The following is a 19,387-nucleotide window of genomic DNA, read 5'->3' as shown; positions in this document are numbered from 1 at the left end:
AATATTAGCAATATTATTATATCTAAACCCCAAATTTAACCTTTATAGAAAAATGTATGATTTATAGTATGATTTATAGCATGATTGTTGTATTAGAGTGTTTATGAACATAAATAAAATACTGTGCTTGGTAAAAAAAAAAAAAAGGTTTACATATATTTTCAGTTTCTATCAATTCAATTGGCTCCACGTGCATATAATACCTGAATCACACCCGATAGCATGTAAGGTGTTCATAAATGTAGGTCAGTAGTCAGGATTTTGGATTATAATCCTAACCAGAATGACAACTTCATCCCTAGAATTTAACCCTGGGATCTTGCTCTGTCATATTTTTCATCTCTTTAAATCTACTTTAAAGTGCAACTCTTGAACTAAAGGTTCTGGTTTTAGATTTTTCTTTTTTAAATCAATGTTCATCAATCAAGAGAAAAAACAAATTTGCGTCAATGTGTTCTCAAATTGTTTACCTACGACCAGATTTTACAAAGAAACTTCCAAGAACTTTCATTAGAATAAAACAACATACCAAGTGTTTTATAGAAGTTTAAAGTCTTAAATGACTGATGATTTGTGTTTGTTGGTGCTTGTTCCTCTGAAGCTCATCGTCATGTGCAACGCGTCTGCTGTGATCCACTCAAAACCTCACTAGATGGCGCTGCCCTCAACATGGTCTTACTTCCCTGCATCCTCACTGCCTGTGTGCATCATTGATGGTATCATTCTACTGTGTTCTACAAAGAAAGCAACCCAACAGACGCTGTTTCCTTTTTGGCATATTTATTCTGAAAAATGAGTCGGGGGACCTTTGAATTGCTTGTATCAGTCCTGACGTGGGCTTGCTTCACTGCCTCCCACGTCAGCTGTAGAGAATTCATGCAGCTGTGTAGTACGCCATCAACGCTCTACGGTGATCCTACTAGTTTAAAGCTTTGTCACAGAGAAATCAAAAGCTGCGATGGTTGTCAATATACTGATATGGATAATAATTGCATAGGATAATAGCCATGCTGTACAAGACACATGATTATAAAATAAGATGTTGGAATGATTACAGATTCCCTAAAGTAGGTTTTATACAGTTTTTCATTATCGTCAACATTTATGTGCATCATATATCATATGAAAAGTCTTTATATTAATGGTGATCTTGATACATAGTTAGTGATTTAATACATACAGTAAAGTAAATCATCAGATTTAGAGGGACATTGCAAAGCCCTTGAAATGCAATAGATATTTTCAGATAAAATAGTATGCAGTGGAATGATAAAACTCTCCACAACCATAGATTATGATGGCATTTGTCTTTTACATTGCCGAGTTTTGTTTTTTCCCGCTAGAACACACAGTACAAATAATCTTAATTAAGCCACTCTCAGAGAAAAGAGCAAAAATAAATAAATAAAATAAATAAAAGAAGCCATTTCTGTATCAAACAGAAGGTCAAAACCTTGCATGCATTATTTTAGTAGTAAAAATGTAGAATTAGTGGATATGGGGGGGGAAATCATAAACGTCAACAACTGCATGCAGCAACAATGGTTATAATGTCAACAATGTCATAATCCATATTCGCACGCTGACATATGGCATGCCTCATTGATCTCCTCCACAACCACACTGGTAATGGCAGATACATCCTGTTAACAACTAGTATGGATTCCCTTCTGGTTTACCTTCATATGGTCAATATATGTGAAATGAAACCTGCGAATAAAGACAGCATTCAACTCGTTAGCCCAGTCTGACAGCACTCAAGTTCAGTGATAAGATCATATGGGGGATCGTCTTGTAATTTGTGGCCACAGGCGTGTATTACATATTTACTTCCTCTAAATAATGTAATACTTACTCAGCAGACAGGCTGCTCAGTTTGTGTTCCTCTGGCGGAGATTCTTGTCTTTGTGGTTGTTGGTTGAATTAGTTTTCCTTCAGCAGGAAGCAAACAACACAATCAGTTCGTACCTCTAATGAAATGTGTAAATGAGTTAAATGTTTGATGAGTTGCTAGGCAGAAAATAATTTGATTCCAATAACTGCTAAATCATTGTAGCCATTAATTAACAAAAACAGAGATTTGTTTTTGTTTGTTTCAAGTCACTATAAATGAGATACTTCTGGTTGCTGAAGATGGACCAATTTTAAGGCATCTTTTTGGGATCTGTCAGGTTGTGATGGACTTCGAGCCTAATTTATGACATTTTATGGACGACATACTAATTCAATTTAGAAAACAACACAACAATACAGTCGATTAAATGGGGCACTTCACGGATTTTATACACGGTTACTCTCCGTAGCTCTGAAGGGAGCTTTCTAAATTCGGAGAAAATGATCGGTGAAATGCCCTTTTAATCAATAATGAAAACAATCATGAGTTGCAGCTCTCGCGTACACTAAACAGCCGACTACACAAGCACAAATTCAACTCTTATTCACTAACCCTAACCCTTGAGTACACCAGACCTCAGTCCATATACAAACATGTAATAACTTATAACACACTATAATGTAGTTGTTTAGGGACATTTCTAAAGCTTTATTAATGTATACAAATCTAAATGTAGATATAGTTCATATCATTACAACTGTCTTTTACTAAATTGTCATTTACTTTCTGTTGATACACCAGCCTTATGGGGAGGAGTTACAGGTATTGATAAATATATCAACACTTATTCCTGTGTACAACTGTTTAATAGTGTGTTGTAAACCATTGAATGTCTGCATACTGCTTATGACTGATAATCGGAAGACTTCAAGTAAAATGTGGCCTTTAGTCTTCAGGGCTTCCCTAATCGGGACGATGGTAACGTGGCTAACATGTCCTTACTTGACTCATTATATATATAGGGTCGCCCATGAAGTCAAAAGTGATTACTGATGCATTCATTGTAATAAACAGAGGATTGTGTCTGGAAACAAATTATTCCAACTTTATAGGCGACCCTATATATATTTCCTGTGATTTATATGAATGCAGCAAAGCATTGCATGATGCATCCAGTTATTTGTGAGCCAGATTGGGGGTGTACTGTAATGTATCATGATAACAACATTATCAAGCTAAAAAGAGAGACGTTATTGAAGGTAAAATGTTTATACTTACACGGGACCTGCTTGGTCATCATCTGAGGCAACAAGGGAAAATATGGAGAAATGAAGACCACAAAATAAAATAATCGCAAGGAAGCGTTTCCCTTCTTTTTTAAAGAAACCATAAAGCATTAAAGACAGTCAGCTGTGACACATTGTGCACTTGAGTTTTCCAGTTTCAACTGGACCGCATGTGCAGACTGTGTTAGGGGATGAAAACGTAGCCTGGATGAAGTAACAAGATAGTAAACAACAGGCTGTCATGCACACAGTGAAAACCACCCCATCACAAGAGTGCAGTTAAATCCAGCGCAACAACACACTAAAAACAATTACATACAGGCAAAATGTTTCATTTAAAAAAAAAAGGTACTGTTGTCATGCATAGATAGGCAGCGCTCCCAAAGAACAGCTGTTCCCTCAAAGAGATTAGTTAAGAGCAGCCCCGTTAATATCATCCCTCGTCTGCGGGTAATAAATGCATTGAAGCCGTGTCAAACAGTGAGAGCCGGAATGATTGATACAAACAATTTCATTTTTTTTTACAGTGACTTGCATGCCATCTCATCTTTGATGCCCATGAAGTGACCGTTTATTAAAAAAAAATGAAATCGTAAAAAATTTGAAGGGCATGTGGCACTAATATCGAGGCGAACAGGACGTGTGTGCGGTGCTGCGGACTGGAAGATGATGAGGCTGGATGCTCGCTGAAGCTCATGAAGCATGCAAAGTCTCACACTTACCACGAACACGGTTTAGGTTATGCAATTGGGGGAAAATGGGGAACAATCTGTTAACATATTCAACAGTCAAAACTAACCTATGTAAGATGTTACGCGTTAACATTTCATGCAAGAACATCCATTTTGGGAGGATTCTCAAGGTGACTTAAACACCATGTAATGAACCAAACTGACAATATATTCCTGCTCCGAGTGACTAACGGACTCACAGCTCTGAGCTGTCACTCACTCACTGCACATCGCATTTAATCAGCATGTGACAACATCAAAATTCTGTTTGAGAGGGAAAGGTCACCCAAATACCATGAATGCATAATTTATAATATGCATAGACTCTTGAAAATGAAGCACTCAGTAGTATTAGAAAATCCAGGGTCTGGCATACGCAGATTGGATAGCTAAATGATGTGTCTCATGGTTAAGCTTGCAGCAGCTTAGGGACAGCACAAAGTCCCTGGAAAGCCGTTAATTATTGAAACGGTCCACCTCTGCAAAACTGCAGCATCGTATTTCTCATGAATATTAAATGCATGAAATTGTCCTGACAAGGTGCGACCTCCTGCAACAGTGTCTGCCTGTTGGGTCAACCTCGCCAGACTGAATTATTGAATGCAGGCGGAGCGCAGTGTTGGGTGACTCTGTAGGTGTCTGGCAAAAGAACGACTGAAGCAGAGCCCCGAGAAAAAACAAATAAATACATAAAAGGGGTTCGGGACGCCAAAATTCATAGGAGAGATCCATGTCAACGCTGCACAATAAAACCATTTTCTCCTCAGATATATTAAAAACAGTGGAAATAACCAAACAGACCTAAACGCCGCCGCTGGTGACTCACCGTCTTGTAAATCGTCGGGCTTCTTACGCTTCTCGTAAACGACGATGATGACGATCAGGATGATGATCTCGGCCAAAACCCCCAGCAGAGGCCATAAGGGGGCCAAGTGGCTGCGGACCCTCAGCACGATCTTCTCGTCGCGGCTGCCGAGCATGTTGGTGGCGTTGCAGTGGTACTCGCCCGGATCTAAGTTAATGTCCAGGTTGACGATGCGGAGCTCAGTGTAGTTGTCTCTGCTGCTGATGGAGAAGCGTCCGCTGGTGTTGTCAATTTCCTGTCGAGGGAGAACAAAGAAATTCTTTGTTTTGAAAGGCGTTGTAGAAAGACACTGTATCACTACTTTTACTAAGAAACGATGAAGGCTAATTTTCCATTTGGTGTAATCTTGTTGTCATAAATGCATTGCTTCTTAAGCTTAACATCTTAACAGTAGCAAGAAGATAAGTAGTGGACTTCTTCTTCTCTAATACACTTTTCACAGATGATAATCTTCTTTAATGTATATGTTTATTATTCATTTCAATATGATGCAGTCCAAATACAACAAGTAAGCAAAAAGCACAAAGTTAAATGAATACTTATCTGATGGTTTTAACAAAAACGGAACTGAATACTACATTTCTTATATGTAGAATGCAACTTGGACTGCATTTGATTGTATAGGTGGATAATAAAGTGGCCACAGAGTGTTTATTCATATCACATACCCTATGAATGCCGTTGTCCAACCTGCGCCAGGTCCAGGCGGGGTGAGGGTAGCCCACAGACTTACAGTAGAGAATAGCAAGCTGGCCCTCGTTCTTATTCTCACTTCGCTTGTGGCCTGTAATGTCAGGAGCAGCTAAAACAAGACAACAATTTCAACAATCGTTATAACACAAGTAAACAACAAGAAAAAACATACTAAAACTTTTTTCAAATGCTTCACAGAAAACAGAAGAGGCAATGAACAGCTGTTTCACTTTGTTCAGATCCTAAAAATGATAAATATTACGTATTCAGAGAGAGATCTTTAAGTGGTGAAAATAATGCAGCAAACAAGATTGCAACCAGTAAAAGAAGAAATAAAATAATAAAACATGTTGTTATCTTCTGTGAAAAGAATTTAAATTTCAATATTTAATTCACAACCTTTCATCTCATCTATCAGGAACATGTGAGTCAATCAAACCACCTGCATTATTCTGTATTATTCCCGGATGAAAAGAAATGCCCCATAAAAATAAAAGGCAAACAAAATCCTATTTGCCTCCATAGTAATGCGTGTGACAGCAGAAAAGGCAAGGCAGATTTGACCGTTGAGACATAATCCCTCGCCATCAGAGAAACAAGACACCATCTGTTGCCACTGAGCCGGGCATCGGTTAGATGGAGGTGTCAAGGGCGCTGGCTTGCCCTGCGAGCCGCCAGCAGAAACCGTTTGGAAATCACAGGTCCTCACATGACAGGGCTGCTAGTGCTCCGGGCACTCATGCCATTTTTATTGGGGACATCTCTAATGTGGCCTTGAAGCTGACAAAAAACACCCGCAGCTCACAAATCAACACCTACATTTCACTTCGATGGTGGCATTTGCTGGAGGAGCCATCTCGAAGGTGTAGACACACATGTACACTCCGGCGTCGTCTCCTCTTGGTCTTTTCAGCCTGCAGAGCAGAAACGCACCTCACGTGAACCCACGCCAGGCTGTATTTAACACACGTACACACACACACACACAAAAAGGTTGTATGAAGTTTTGCTGTGACACCTACTTGTACTCGGTGTTCCTGTTTGGGCTGCGCGTTTCCTCGATCTCCTCCCCGTTCTTCATCCAGAAGCTCTCCTCGTGGATACTGTGGGCGCTGGTCAGGTTGCACTGCAGCAGGTAAGAGTCACCTTCCACAGGAAGGGTGGTGTGTTCAGAGACGGCGATCGACGGCTCTGCAAGACAGACACAGATGAGCCACGACAGAAGTGCTGCTTTGCTGAGGACTCGTGGGTGAGGGTGAGAACAACGCACGGAGGGCTCAGACAGACACGCAGCCAACCACACTTACACAATACAGCACAGGAATAGGCATTAGGTGGGAGGAGTTATTTTGGGCATCCATAAGTTAAGTTGAGGTAATTTCCTGTGTTTGTTAGGAGACTGGGTGGAAACATATTCCTGGATTTGGATGAATTTCCCTTCTTTAAAATGAAGCATGGAGATGGGGAGGAGATTGGGCTCTACAACGGATGAACACAATGTCAAATACTGCTCTAGTGGTAAAAGTACATCAAGAACAGTGGGTGGTATTGGCCTTCATTTTCTATCTCTGTAAGGGAGGATGGGGCCTACGGAGGAAGCTACAGGTCCTCTGGAGAGGTTTGAGGGAGGCTGGATGGGTGTTTCCTCTACAGTGACCACTCACTCTGCAGCACCGTTATAGTGGCCTGAGCGCGAATCCAGGAGGTGGCTGGATTTTGGTGCAGGTCGTTACGCCGCGGGTCATTACTGGCTCTGCACTCGTAGGTCCCGGCATCGTCCAGCGTGAGACGAGAGACACCCAACACGCTAACACCGTTGGAGCCGTAAGCCATGCTGATGGACACGCGGCGCTTACGGGCGCCGTCCCACAGCTGTCTGAAGGAATCGGCTCGGTTGATTTCAGCGTACCACCACTGGATTTCTGGGGTGGGGTTCCCCACCACGTCACAGTACAGCTCAAAGGTGTCGCCCGTGAGCTTAGTCTCAGAAAATGGTGATTTCACAAAGCCCGCTGGTGGCGGCGGAGGTTAAGTGGGCAGTGTGTCCAGAGATGAGCCCCCCAAAAAAGAAAAGAGATGGATAGAAAGGCAAGAAAAAACAGGGTAAATTAAAATGGGAAGCAGAACAGAAAAGACAAACAGAAAGAAAAGATCATGAAATAATAAAAAGTCACTGACAGTAAAGTATATTGAAAGGAAACAAAGGTTAAAAAATAAGATAATGGAAAACATACAATAGAGATGCAGCTCACTTTTATCTTTATTATCAATACATCTGTTGTTATCATCTCAATAAATTGTTTGTAGGACCTTATGAAATCCATACATTTTTTTTCAGATTGTACCTCTTTACCTTGTCGAATTCCTCTGTTTAGTATAGTGAAAAAAGTCCCACACAAATTTCCCACACTCTTGAAACCAAATAGCTTTTTGGCTGACGTCCCAATCTCAAAGATATTATAGCATCGTCATCTAATTTAACAAAAAGAAATAAAAAGGTGAAAACAGGAAATTATGACCATTTTTTGCATTAAAAAGACAGAAAGAGAGATGGGGGGGGGGACTCAGATCTGCCTCAGCCATTATCGCTGCTATTTCTAGGAAGCTTTCATTCAATTCTCCTGGGATGTCTTTCTGCGAGGCTGCTCTCACTTGATTTTGTCCAATTAATGACATTATATAAATTTAGGCCAGGCTTACACAGCACTCGCATCCAAAAGTCCTCCAAGTGACCTTGTCAATTTCAATACATCTTGCCTGTGTAATGAAAACATCATTAGTGCTTGTTTATCTAATAATTCAATACTGGGGACACAGACACCAGGCAAACTGTACGGGACTCCGTCTCTGAACTGAAAGCAATAAAAAAAATGAAACAATTGATCACATTTGCACAGATTGGAGGAGTGGGAGGACGGATGGAGTGGGGGGTGTAATCATAAGCATGGTCTATATGGCCCTGGAGGACATTGAGAGGAGATTTATAGAAAATGCAGCTCTGGGTCTCTGGGGAGCGTGTGGGCGCATGGTGATAGACCCCCTCCGTTTCCATAGAAGCACGGCAACAAAGTGGGAAGAGAAAGAGATGGCCAACCACACCAGGCAGATCACCACAAGGCGGACAGACATTTTTTTTCTAGCAAAGCTGACATTGTAACCCTGCTACGGCCCAGTACTGGTTCATCAAGACACATCTACCAAACACCTAAAACTAATGGAGTCTAATGCAACATTCCTGCAATACAATCAAATGGCGTTAAACTGTATTACTTTGCACTGACAGGTGTTATTGTTTTCAGCCTACCCTCATTGATATAAATGGGGTAAACAAAAACATTTTGACATTATCAACTTCATGAAGTCAGGGTTTATTATAGGAATGGTGTATTACTCTTAGCTAGGAATAGTTGATAAACTGGACACTGAGTGTTTCACTGAGTGTTTAAAGGAACCAGCGACTGAATACCGAACCCTCAGCTCTGAACATAGAAGTGCTGAGAGACACATCCTGCCACCTCGGACAGTCCGGTTGGTAAAAAGTGCTGAGCGAGTAGCACTGCACAGGACTGAATGACGTCACTCATGTCAAGTCGATGTTAGTTTAGTTTTGGCATATTGTTATGTGACATACATACATGCATACATGTATGCATTGTATTTAATCCACCATTCTGAGACTAAACTGAGAAGATGATTAATATGGTGCTAAAACTGGAAAATAGGAAATAAAATCACAAGTCAATAACCTTATCATTACGCTTTGAAGTTTAAACTGATGCTAATTTCTCCTTCATTATTAAAACCATGAATCTGATAGCACGATGGTATGAGCCACTAGTATTTCCTTGCAGGTATTTTATCCGTATCATCTATGAATCCATTTCAACCAGTGTAATATAAAGTAATTCTGGCCACTGTCCCAGTTAATTAGTGAAACCGTGGCAACAGTCTTGAGTAGGTAATTGGATGCTAAATTAATATTCAGAACAGAAGAGATTCCCGATAGATAGAGACAACTAGAGATTATAGAAAAAGCATAGACGCATGGCATTCTGCATGTATTTATATGCAGCATTTAAAGTGAAAATGACATTTTCCTTGAGTGACATTATTGTGATGTTGCTTACAGAAAATAATTGCTGTTTTTTTAATGAGTATAAACATGATTTTAGAATAAATACTAAGATTAATATAATTTGCAGCCATCTAGTTTTAATGTGCTTTAAAATGCCAACTGAATCATTTCAATTTAAAAGTTCTGCTCTTACAAACTGCACCGTCACTTACACTTCCTGGTTAAGATGCTTTGGATGTTAAATGTGACAGAAATGCAAATTAGAACTGAAAAGATTAGTAATAAGTGACAGAAAAATACCTATTTTAATAATCAGTAAATCGTTTCAAGTCATCTAAATGCCTAGTTTCTGCTTCTTCTCCGTTTCACAATTTAATGACATCGTGTTGACCAAACAATTAATTTACAATTTGAGAAAATAATCATAAGATATATGATTCAATCAAAATAATCAATATCCGAAGCCCCTTACACTTGAGTGAAATAATCATTTGAACCTTGTGATGTATGTTGTCTATTAAATACTTCACTTGATGAACTCTATTTTTTTTAATAAATTGCAGTATAATATATTTTACACAATACATCTCAGTTCTCATTGATCCATTTGTTAACCGACACCCTTATGCTGTTTTTGTGGTTTCACTGTGTGAAAATAAGAAAAAATGAGCTATTTAACAGCCTCCTTGGTGAAAGCCACAAGTCTACTGAAGAAACACACATACTTAGGGAACCTTGGCGGGAATAGCTTCACATATGAGCCATTAGCAGATACAAATGGCTTCTGTGATGAGGCTGGCTGCTGTGCGTTACTATATCTTGCATTACAAGGCTCAGCTAATGTGTAATACTAACAATACTTGGGATGTAGAGTACGCTGTGGCATTATTGGAACCATTCAGCCTTTCTGGACTCGAAGAAGATAAGACCCTGTCACACTTTGTGCTCTGTCAGATATGAAGCCATTACATTTAAGCATAACTTTATCCGCTGGCATGCTGACTGAAGAAGAGATGTAATGAACTCCAGGGGAGGCCCGAGCTAAATAACGCTGGCGAATCTACACGCAACAGCATCCACCGCCAAACGCCCAGCTGAGACGGGTGTATGCTGCCTGTTAACTGCTTGGTGGTGGGGGGGATTTATGAGGGGGGGGTGTTACTTGGACAAGAAGAATGTAGCAGAGAAATCAATGACATTCTGCAGTGCAGTACATCTCAGCAAAGAGTTAACAGATTCACTGTTGCAAGAGGACATAAAAGCCATGGTTCCCAGTGCAGCATCTCTGCTCTAAAAATAGAAGCATGCAGCAAAGAGGGGGAATGGACTGGTGCTATTTACAGCACTTCTGAGGGCCTACATCTAATTACATGCAGTAGTGCTCCTTCACAAGACTGATGCTGGGAATGGTCTCTACATTCCAGAGCCCCATCCTGACATACCTGAGCAGACCCTGTGTGTTACTGATCCCAGGACAGCTCTTCAGTGTGACACCATTTCCCTATCCACCTCCTCAGCTAATGAGCAGAACTCGTCCTTGCTGGTTGAACGACTCGCGTATGCAGCTCCACTCTTCAAAAGGACGTTTTAGGGACACGGGCCTCCGTGTGGCCCACGTCAGCCCACCACGCAGGCTACAGCCTGGGGCGCACTCATGATTTATAAACGCACGGAAAAGGCAAAGCGTTTAATTCGACTGATACCAGATTACTTTGAGAGTAACGTTTGAGGGATTATGTAATGAGACCTCATTGATTGGGAGATATTCGTGATGGACAGAGAACATGGCGCGTGTTGTAATGATTCATTTTTTTAAAAAAAGAGAGAAGAAAAAAAAGAACAGTGCAGAAATGCATCCCTCCCGAAAAAAAAAGCCCGCATTTCACCGTGACGTGAGATTAGCGCCGTGGAGTTTGTATGAGCGGAGCTCGCTTCCTACCGTTCTGCGAGGAGACACACTGCAGCATCACGGCTCCGAGTATCGCCACCGAGAAGGACATGACTGCGGCTCTTCGTTCGCCGGGTATCATCTTCGGAGACGGGAGGTGGGGAAATGCCGGTAGGCGAGAGCGCCGAGGTGACCTGTGCGGGATGTGATGGTGCGGAGCTGATTCGCAGAGTCTCTCTCTCTCTCTCTCTCTCTCTCTCTCTCTCTCTCTCTCTCTCTCTCTCTCTCTCTCTCTCTCCACGCACTCCAACCGGATCACACGCAGGGAGCGAAGTGTCGCTAGGTAGACTAGCGGGAGCCCTCGGCACTGCTATATACCTATGCAGCTCTCCTCCTCCTCCGCTGTGCTCTCTGCTCTCAGCGCGGTGCAGCAAGGGAAGGAAGGAAGGAAACACCCGTTTCATCTTCAATCCCGCGAGATCTTGGAGGAGACAAGCGGATACACCACCTCCTGTCATCAAGTGGACCAGAGATCAATTATGTGAGAATAGACAAGATGGACGCTATTATTTCTCAGTCAGTTTTTTGTCATATTTATTTAACAATGAAAATCACTTGAAAAAATCTTGGAACCACATCAACCCATGGTTAAAGGTTGAGTAGGTAATTCTATTCAGAAACATTTTCTGTTATATTATTTGAAATCCTTGTAACATACCGATAGCAATGAATAAATGAAATGCTCTGACACCAAAAAAATGTCATGCCACTGTCTGGCAGGACTGTAAAACCTCGTCCAATCAGAAAAGTCGGCCTGTCTGTCTGTCAATACTTCCTGACTTGTCCTGGGGGAGCGGCTTTGAACAGAGGTCTGAACGAAGGGGGCAGCGTTGCGTTCAAAGTCAAAGCCTCTGGGGTTTTTCCAAATCATCTCCTTTAAGCTGTTTGTTAAATGTGGTATATCATTTCATATCCATCACTTCATTGGAAAACTACACTGCCAAAAAAGGAGAGATACCAAGGGGCAAAACTCTGGTGTTTTGTTTTTATTTGTGTGTTTTTGACTAAAAATGTCAGCCAGTATGAGCAGAACTGCACTCTGGATGCAGTCAAGATGTCAGGAAAAATGCAATTGGAATAAAAGAAAACAATGTGCTGTAATAAACAGCAAACAAAGATGATCAATGCGGGGGCATTATGGAGCATTATTGAACACACAACTTTATTTCAGCCCAAAATGGCTGAAGCCATGGACGCAAAACCTTGCAATGGCTTATGGGATCGGTTCATTAGCCTATACAGTCGGCAAGAAGATCTGAGTAACCAGAATATGGAAATGAAAAAGTTATAGGCCTACATTTGACAAAGAGTTGACTCATTTTCTACTGAAACCCGATTCCACGACTCAAAGAACAGACCATCATCTCTAGTAGGTCAAGCAGTCCCAGGCTGACCTAAGCCCTGACCTGAACAGCACCTGGTGCTTTAAGTAGACTTTTAATCCTATTTCTCTTTGACTAATAGGGTAATGGCAGCTTCAAGCATCTATCACAAAGTGCAACTGTGCCCTTAACTAAATAGACCTATATTTCAGAACAGAATTTTAAGAAAAATTACCAAGGTAAAGCTATTTGTGCTACATTATTTTATCATCCTGAAAGCTTTTAGAAACTGTGATAGTTGTACACTTCAGCCTCCTGTGGCCGAAATGAGTATTACAATAATAAACACAAGAAAAAACAAAAGAAACATTTTCAAACTTGCCTCTCAGGTCTACCTTTTAGTATTGATGTTACTGGCCTTAAATATGTCAAATATCACTGGCATACAGCATTTTTTCTGAAGTTTAGCTAAATCATACTTATTTTTCATGTCATTCATGTTTAACTTTGGTCCTGAAAAATATAATTCTCCACAGTAACCTTAGAATTACAATGCTGGTAAATGTTACAAGCAAAACAATGGCCAACAAAAAAATTATGACATCAATGCAGTTGTAAGCAAACCAGGACATTTTGTAGGAATGTGTCTGCAGATGGCGGGCTCCTTTATGTCTTATGACATATTCTATCCAAAACACTGCCTGGTCCAGTGGTTTCAGGGGCTGATCTCTGTTCAGCCTTGAGAGCCGCTGCATGTTTTCCCTGTAAGAGGAATTGTGAAGAACTGTCATCAGGGCATCTGCAAAGATGTGTCTGTCAAGCTCAGCAATATCCACAACCACAGCTCCTCCCCTTGCTCTGATTCTGGAGAGGTTGTCAGACTGGTCAAAGAATAAGGGAAGTCCAACTAGAGGAACTCCGTGGTAAATCGCTTCCTGAACCCCATTAGTGCCTCCGTGGGCCACAAACACTCGAGTTTTGGGATGTCCTAAGAGGTCGTTCTGCGGCAGCCAGTTGACTATTAACGTGTTGTTGCCCAGGTTGGCTGGCCTTTGTCCCATATACCTCCATACAACCTTCTGAGGCAGCTGAGCAAAGGCTGCAGCAATCTCCTCAGCCAAATCTTGAGGAAGCTTCCCGACCAAAGTTCCTAAGGTCATCATAATGACCCCGTGATCGCCGGAGCTCTGGACAAACTCCTCCAGGTCTTCAGGGAGCGGCTTTGGGGGCTTGCACTGAAATCCACTCATGTAGATTATATTTGGCATTGTTGGACGTGGAAAATCAAAGACAAAATCATTCCTCATAAGCCATATATCTGCATCCAGGAAAAACGTTGAGTAATCCACATCGGAACCAAAGTACTTCTGAACTACTGGTTTGTAATTAGGTTCTGTGATATATGACATCGTGTACATCCCTAAGATATAACTCAAAACATTCTTCATCCTTTGAGGGAAGGTCATCTTATCCGTCAACTCTGTTGCAGTGAAAGGAATGTATGACAGAGGTGAGGGGGCAATAAGGAAATGACCTTCACCTTGAATGGTCCATCTGACATTAAAAACAAGAGGAACTTGGAGCAGACGTGCCAACATTGCCCCTCCTCCGACACCGGGGTCAGTCAAAACCACATCATATTTGGCTTCATGGAAAGATTGCATCAGGTTTTCATCTTCGAACATCTGAATGACCATTTCACAATGTTTCTTATGCAGCTGAGAGAACTGGCCCACAACCAGCAGCTCCAATTGAATATGCCTCCAGATTTTAGACCAAAATGATGGACTCTTGACTTTTAGACGGATCTCCAGCTGTCGAGACAAAAAGGCTTCAAAGTAGTTTTTCTCAAACCCAGCAGGACTGGGGACATTGACAGAGGTGTAGAGAGGAGACTCTTCACTGATGTACCAGCTATCAGTCGCCCGCACCACAGTAACCTGGTGGCCTTTGGCATGCAGTTCCTCTATGATCACTTTCATGTTTAGCCAATGACTTCCGTCCAATGGAAACACCAGGATCTTGCCCCCAGATCCACTGGATAGTTGAATCAACAGTAGAGCAAAAGTAAACAGAGAGGAGTGAGGCACCTTCATGCTGACGTCCCTCAGAGACCTTAAAATGCCCAAAAACAAGTCAGTCAGATTACGCCTGACTGGTTTCCACATGGTTGTGTTTACAGTAATAAAATGACATGAAAGGCAGCGGCGGAAAATAAGTATGTTTACTCAAGAACCGTACTTGGGTACATTTGCACGTTTCACTCCTTACATTCCTTCACACAGTTACTATCCATAGTTACTAATACACACTGCAAATTTCATCATGATGTGCTTGTAAAATACAATATTGTTAACAAGTAAATGGTTGGGGGCTTCTTGTTGCATTTCATATTTCTACGAGTTGTTGTGCAGTTCCTCCACAGAGATATTCCCCATTTAACTTCTAAAATGGCCTCATTTAAGTAACAGTTTAGGCCAAATGAGCATGGCCATAAGTTGATTGCAATAGCTGTTAACAGGCATTACCTTCTGTTAATCTACAAACACAATACATAACTACTAAGATTTGCATACATTCCATGGCTGTTTTTTACTTTACGTGTACAAAAAATAACTTTTTCTTACCCAATGTCAGGTACAGGAAGGAGAATCCAACTTCAAAGTCTCACTTCAATCACAGCATTAGTAATTCGATGACTTCGTAGGTTTTATGCACAGTTGGAAACAAAGAGTGGCGAAGTGCAAGTCGAGACTGGAACAATGAACAGCTCTGTTGTATAACAAGGTGTGTACTGCTGCTGGAAATGGACTTATTGTGTAATATGCATACTGTACCAACAAGAGCTCAAATTGTCAGCGGAACCCATTAATCTGTTGTGCCATCTAGTGTCGAGTCTGTGTATTTAAAGATTAACTGCCCACTTAAATGTGTTTTTGAGAGTGGTTGATTTTTTTTTTTTTTTTACTGTACTGTATGCATCAATGTTGATTTTAATATTCACATTTCTTACCAAATTCATTAAAATCTGCATTCTGTGGTTGAAAATTAAATCAAAACATGGATTTTTTTTAAATCGGCCATCGTCTTGAAAGGTACATTCTGAGATAGAATAAACCATTCAGGTTTTGGGGGGTAAATTGCTCATGGTCGTTTACCTGAACAGAGTAGTAAACAAAGTAAACAAGTACATTTTTTAATTTTTCGAATATAATGAGCCATAACAACTATAGTTCTCAGAACAAATCTTGGGCTTTAAATCAACAATTGCACATAAATACATATTAGCTTGCCAAATACTCATTTAACAAGGGTGGGAGAAAACCAGTACTATATAGGTTGTTAATTCATCAGTTACCATCATCATTTTCACAGAAAATTAATACATTTTACATAATGCTCTCACATGATACTCTAATCCGTTGCAGTTTTTACCAACCTGTCACAGGTTGCTTACAGGTTCTGGCCAGGTCAAAGGGGGTTTTCCCTCCCAGAATGTTTTATCTGAATACTTTTAAGGAACTTGAATATATAAACGATTATACAATAATTCAAATACAAAAAGCAAGGATTAGAAAAAGTAACTTAATCAAGTCAAGATATGTTGTGCTTTAGTGTCCAGTACATCAACTCAATCCCACACACATGGCTACATGTGGCCAGTAGCTCCCATGTACAGATATTTTTCATGCAAGTCAATGAGAGCATTTTTCAAGAGGGTGGCTCAAAGAGGCTAAAACAGAGTGTTTCAGATAATTTCATATAATATTATTATTATATAATAATAGGTATATTCACATAGACAGTATCAAAAAAGACAGTTGGAATAAGATTAAATTGCATTTGATTATAAAGGACATTCTGACTACGTACGATACACAAATGTAAAACGCAACGGCCATCTATTTCTCGAAGATAATAGATTCCTATTTTAGTAGCGGCGCAAAATCAACTCTGAACTACATTAAGCAACAAGGTTTTTTGATTATTTTCAGTCTGGATTTTAATTTTATACACATCATTTATTGATGTTATGAGCCTAAATGATGTCGAGAGACAAGTTATTTTTCAGATTTGATGAACTAGATAAATATCACTGGCTCACAGTTTTTTTTTTTTTTTTTTTAATGCTGTCAACTTTAGCAACGTCTCACACAGAGAATTGTAGGATTGCTGTTTGGTAAATCTTAAATTCCGCACACAAAATCAAAATTTTATTTTTCATGTCATTCATGCTTAACTTTGGTCCTGACAAAAATAATTCTCAACAGTAATCTTAGAATTACAATACTGGTAAATGTTACAAACAAAACAATGGCCGACAAAAAAACGATGACGTCAATGCAGTTGTAAGCAAACCAGGACATTTTGTAGGAATGTGTCTGCAGATGGCGGGCTCCTTTATGTCTAATGACATATTCTATCCAAAACACTGCCTGGTCCAGTGGTTTCAGGGGCTGATCTCTGTTCAGCCTTGAGAGCCACTGCATGTTTTCCCTGTAAGAGGAATTGTGAAGAACTGTCATCAGGGCATCTGCAAAGATGTGTCTGTCAAGCTCAGCAATATCCACAACCACAGCTCCTCCCCTTGCTCTGATTCTGGAGAGGTTGTCAGACTGGTCAAAGAATAAGGGAAGTCCAACTAGAGGAACTCCGTGGTAAATCGCTTCCTGAACCCCATTAGTGCCTCCGTGGGCCACAAACACTCGAGTTTTGGGATGTCCTAAGAGGTCGTTCTGCGGCAGCCAGTTGACTATTAACGTGTTGTTGCCCAGGTTGGCTGGCCTTTGTCCCATATACCTCCATACAACCTTCTGAGGCAGCTGAGCAAAGGCTGCAGCAATCTCCTCAGCCAAATCTTGAGGAAGCTTCCCGACCAAAGTTCCTAAGGTCATCATAATGACCCCGTGATCGCCGGAGCTCTGGACAAACTCCTCCAGGTCTACAGGGAGCGGCTTTGGGGGCTTGCACTGAAATCCACTCATGTAGATTATATTTGGCATTGTTGGACGTGGAAAATCAAAGACAAAATCATTCCTCATAAGCCATATATCTGCATCCAGGAAAAACGTTGAGTAATCCACATCGGAACCAAAGTACTTCTGAACTACTGGTTTGTAATTAGGTTCTGAGATATATGACATTGTGTACATCCCTAAGATATAACTCAAAACATTCTTCATCCTTTGAGGGAAGGTCATCTTATCCGTCAACTCTGTTGCAGTGAAAGGAATGTATGACAGAGGTGAGGGGGCAATAAGGAAATGACCTTCACCTTGAATGGTCCATCTGACATTAAAAACAAGAGGAACTTGGAGCAGACGTGCCAACATTGCCCCTCCTCCAACAGCGGGGTCAGTCAAAACCACATCATATTTGGCTTCATGGAAAGATTGCATCAGGTTTTCATCTTCGAACGTCTGAATGACCATTTCACAATGTTTCTTATGCATCTGAGAGAACTGGCCCAAAGCCAGCATCTTCATCTGAATTTGACTCCAGATTTTAGACCAAAATGATGGACTCTTGACTTTTAGACGGATCTCCAACTGTCGAGACGTAAAGGCTTCAACGTTTTTCTCAAACCCAGCAGGACTGGGAACATTGACAGAGGTGTAGAGAGGAGACTCTTCACTGATGTACCAGCTATCAGTCGCCCGCACCACAGTGACCTGGTGGCCTTTGGCATGCAGTTCCTCTATGATCACTTTCATGTTTACCCAATGACTTCCGTCCAATGGAAACACCAGGATCTTGCCCCCAGATCCACTGGATAGTTGAATCAACAGTAGAGCAAAAGTAATCAGAGAGGAGTGAGGCACCTTCATGCTGACGTCCCTCAGAGACCTTAAAATGCCCAAAAACAAGTCAGTCAGAGTACGCCTGACTGGTTTCCACATGTTTGTGTTTACAGTAATACAATGACATGAAAGGCAGTGGTGGGAAAATAAGTACGTTTACTTAAAAACTGTAATGAGTACAATTTTGAGGTACTTGTACTTTATAATTTGATTACAAAGCCTATTGATTACCATAGGCTACTTACTCTACATTTACACTTGTCACTCTTTACACTTATAGTTTGACTTACTTTGTAGATTGACATTTTGTACAAAGTTTATGATGTGCTACAATGTTAAAGATTAAACCACTGGTTAGGGTTAATGTACATGAGTTGTTGAGCAGGTCCTCCACAGAGCTCTAAACTTCCCAGCTGGCCTCATTTCGTTTACTCAAGTAACATACTTGGGTACATTTGCACTTTTCACTCCTTACATTCCTTCACACCAATAGTTACTATCCATAGTTACTAATACTCACTTTGCAGGTGCAAATAAAATCATGATGTGCTTGTAAAATACAATATTGTTAACAATTAAATGGTCGGGGGCTTCTTGTTGCATTTCATATTTCTACGAGTTGTTGTGCAGTTCCTCCACAGAGATATTCCTCATTAAACTTCTAAATTGGCCTCATTTAAATAACAGTTTCAGGCCAAAAGATAATGGCCATAAGTTGATTGCAATAACTGTTAACAGGAATTACCTTCTGTTAATCTATCAACACACAATGCATAACTACTAAGATTTGCATACATTCAATGGCTATTTTTTACTTTAAAGAGCTTTTTCT

General features: G+C 40.7%; 1 protein-coding gene and 2 pseudogenes across 4 annotated transcripts; all 3 read right to left on the bottom strand.

Moving 5' to 3' along the window:
- Positions 1–763: 763 nt before the first annotated feature.
- nptna (neuroplastin a) lies at positions 764–11,662 on the bottom strand. Of its 2 annotated transcripts, XM_084016781.1 has the most exons (9): positions 11,424–11,662; positions 7,074–7,421; positions 6,432–6,600; positions 6,229–6,323; positions 5,385–5,518; positions 4,678–4,951; positions 3,113–3,134; positions 1,856–1,932; positions 764–1,710 (listed from the first exon to the last, which is right to left on the bottom strand). In XM_084016781.1, exons 1-8 carry the CDS (start codon positions 11,512–11,514, stop codon positions 1,872–1,874), a joined length of 1,194 nt encoding a protein of 397 aa, XP_083872907.1. In that variant the 5' UTR covers positions 11,515–11,662; the 3' UTR covers positions 764–1,710; positions 1,856–1,871. The 2 variants fall into 2 exon arrangements, with proteins under 2 accessions (XP_083872907.1, XP_083872906.1); XM_084016780.1 differs by lacking the exon at positions 7,074–7,421 and having other exon boundaries at positions 11,424–11,620.
- A 355-nt stretch (positions 11,663–12,017) lies between these two features.
- Positions 12,018–15,529, bottom strand: LOC311018037 (UDP-glucuronosyltransferase 2C1 pseudogene; annotated as a pseudogene). Its single transcript, XR_014599296.1, has 2 exons — positions 15,382–15,529; positions 12,018–14,869 (listed from the first exon to the last, which is right to left on the bottom strand). The product of XR_014599296.1 is annotated as a UDP-glucuronosyltransferase 2C1 pseudogene (transcript).
- Positions 15,530–15,957: 428 nt separating this feature from the next.
- LOC311018038 (UDP-glucuronosyltransferase 2C1 pseudogene) lies at positions 15,958–18,597 on the bottom strand (annotated as a pseudogene). Its single transcript has one exon. The product of its transcript is annotated as a UDP-glucuronosyltransferase 2C1 pseudogene (transcript).
- Positions 18,598–19,387: the final 790 nt, after the last annotated feature.

The sequence above is a fragment of the Eutrigla gurnardus genome (genome assembly GCF_963514095.1).
Source record: "Eutrigla gurnardus genome assembly, chromosome: 9".
Classification (NCBI taxonomy): domain Eukaryota; kingdom Metazoa; phylum Chordata; class Actinopteri; order Perciformes; family Triglidae; genus Eutrigla; species Eutrigla gurnardus.
The sequence above is the reverse complement of the archived record's forward strand: the minus strand, read 5'-3'. Positions and strand labels throughout refer to the sequence as shown.

Excerpts from the sequence above, each read along its gene's own strand:
- nptna (XM_084016781.1), bottom strand. The coding sequence starts at position 11,514 with ATGATACCCGGCGAACGAAGAGCCGCAGTCATGTCCTTCTCGGTGGCG. Across the intron at positions 5,519-6,228 it reads TGCCACCATCGAAGTGAAAT|CTGCTCCTGACATTACAGGC; the intron begins GTAGGTGTTGAT and ends GTCTTGTTTTAG. Across the intron at positions 4,952-5,384 it reads TGGACAACGGCATTCATAGG|GAAATTGACAACACCAGCGG; the intron begins GTATGTGATATG and ends CTCCCTCGACAG.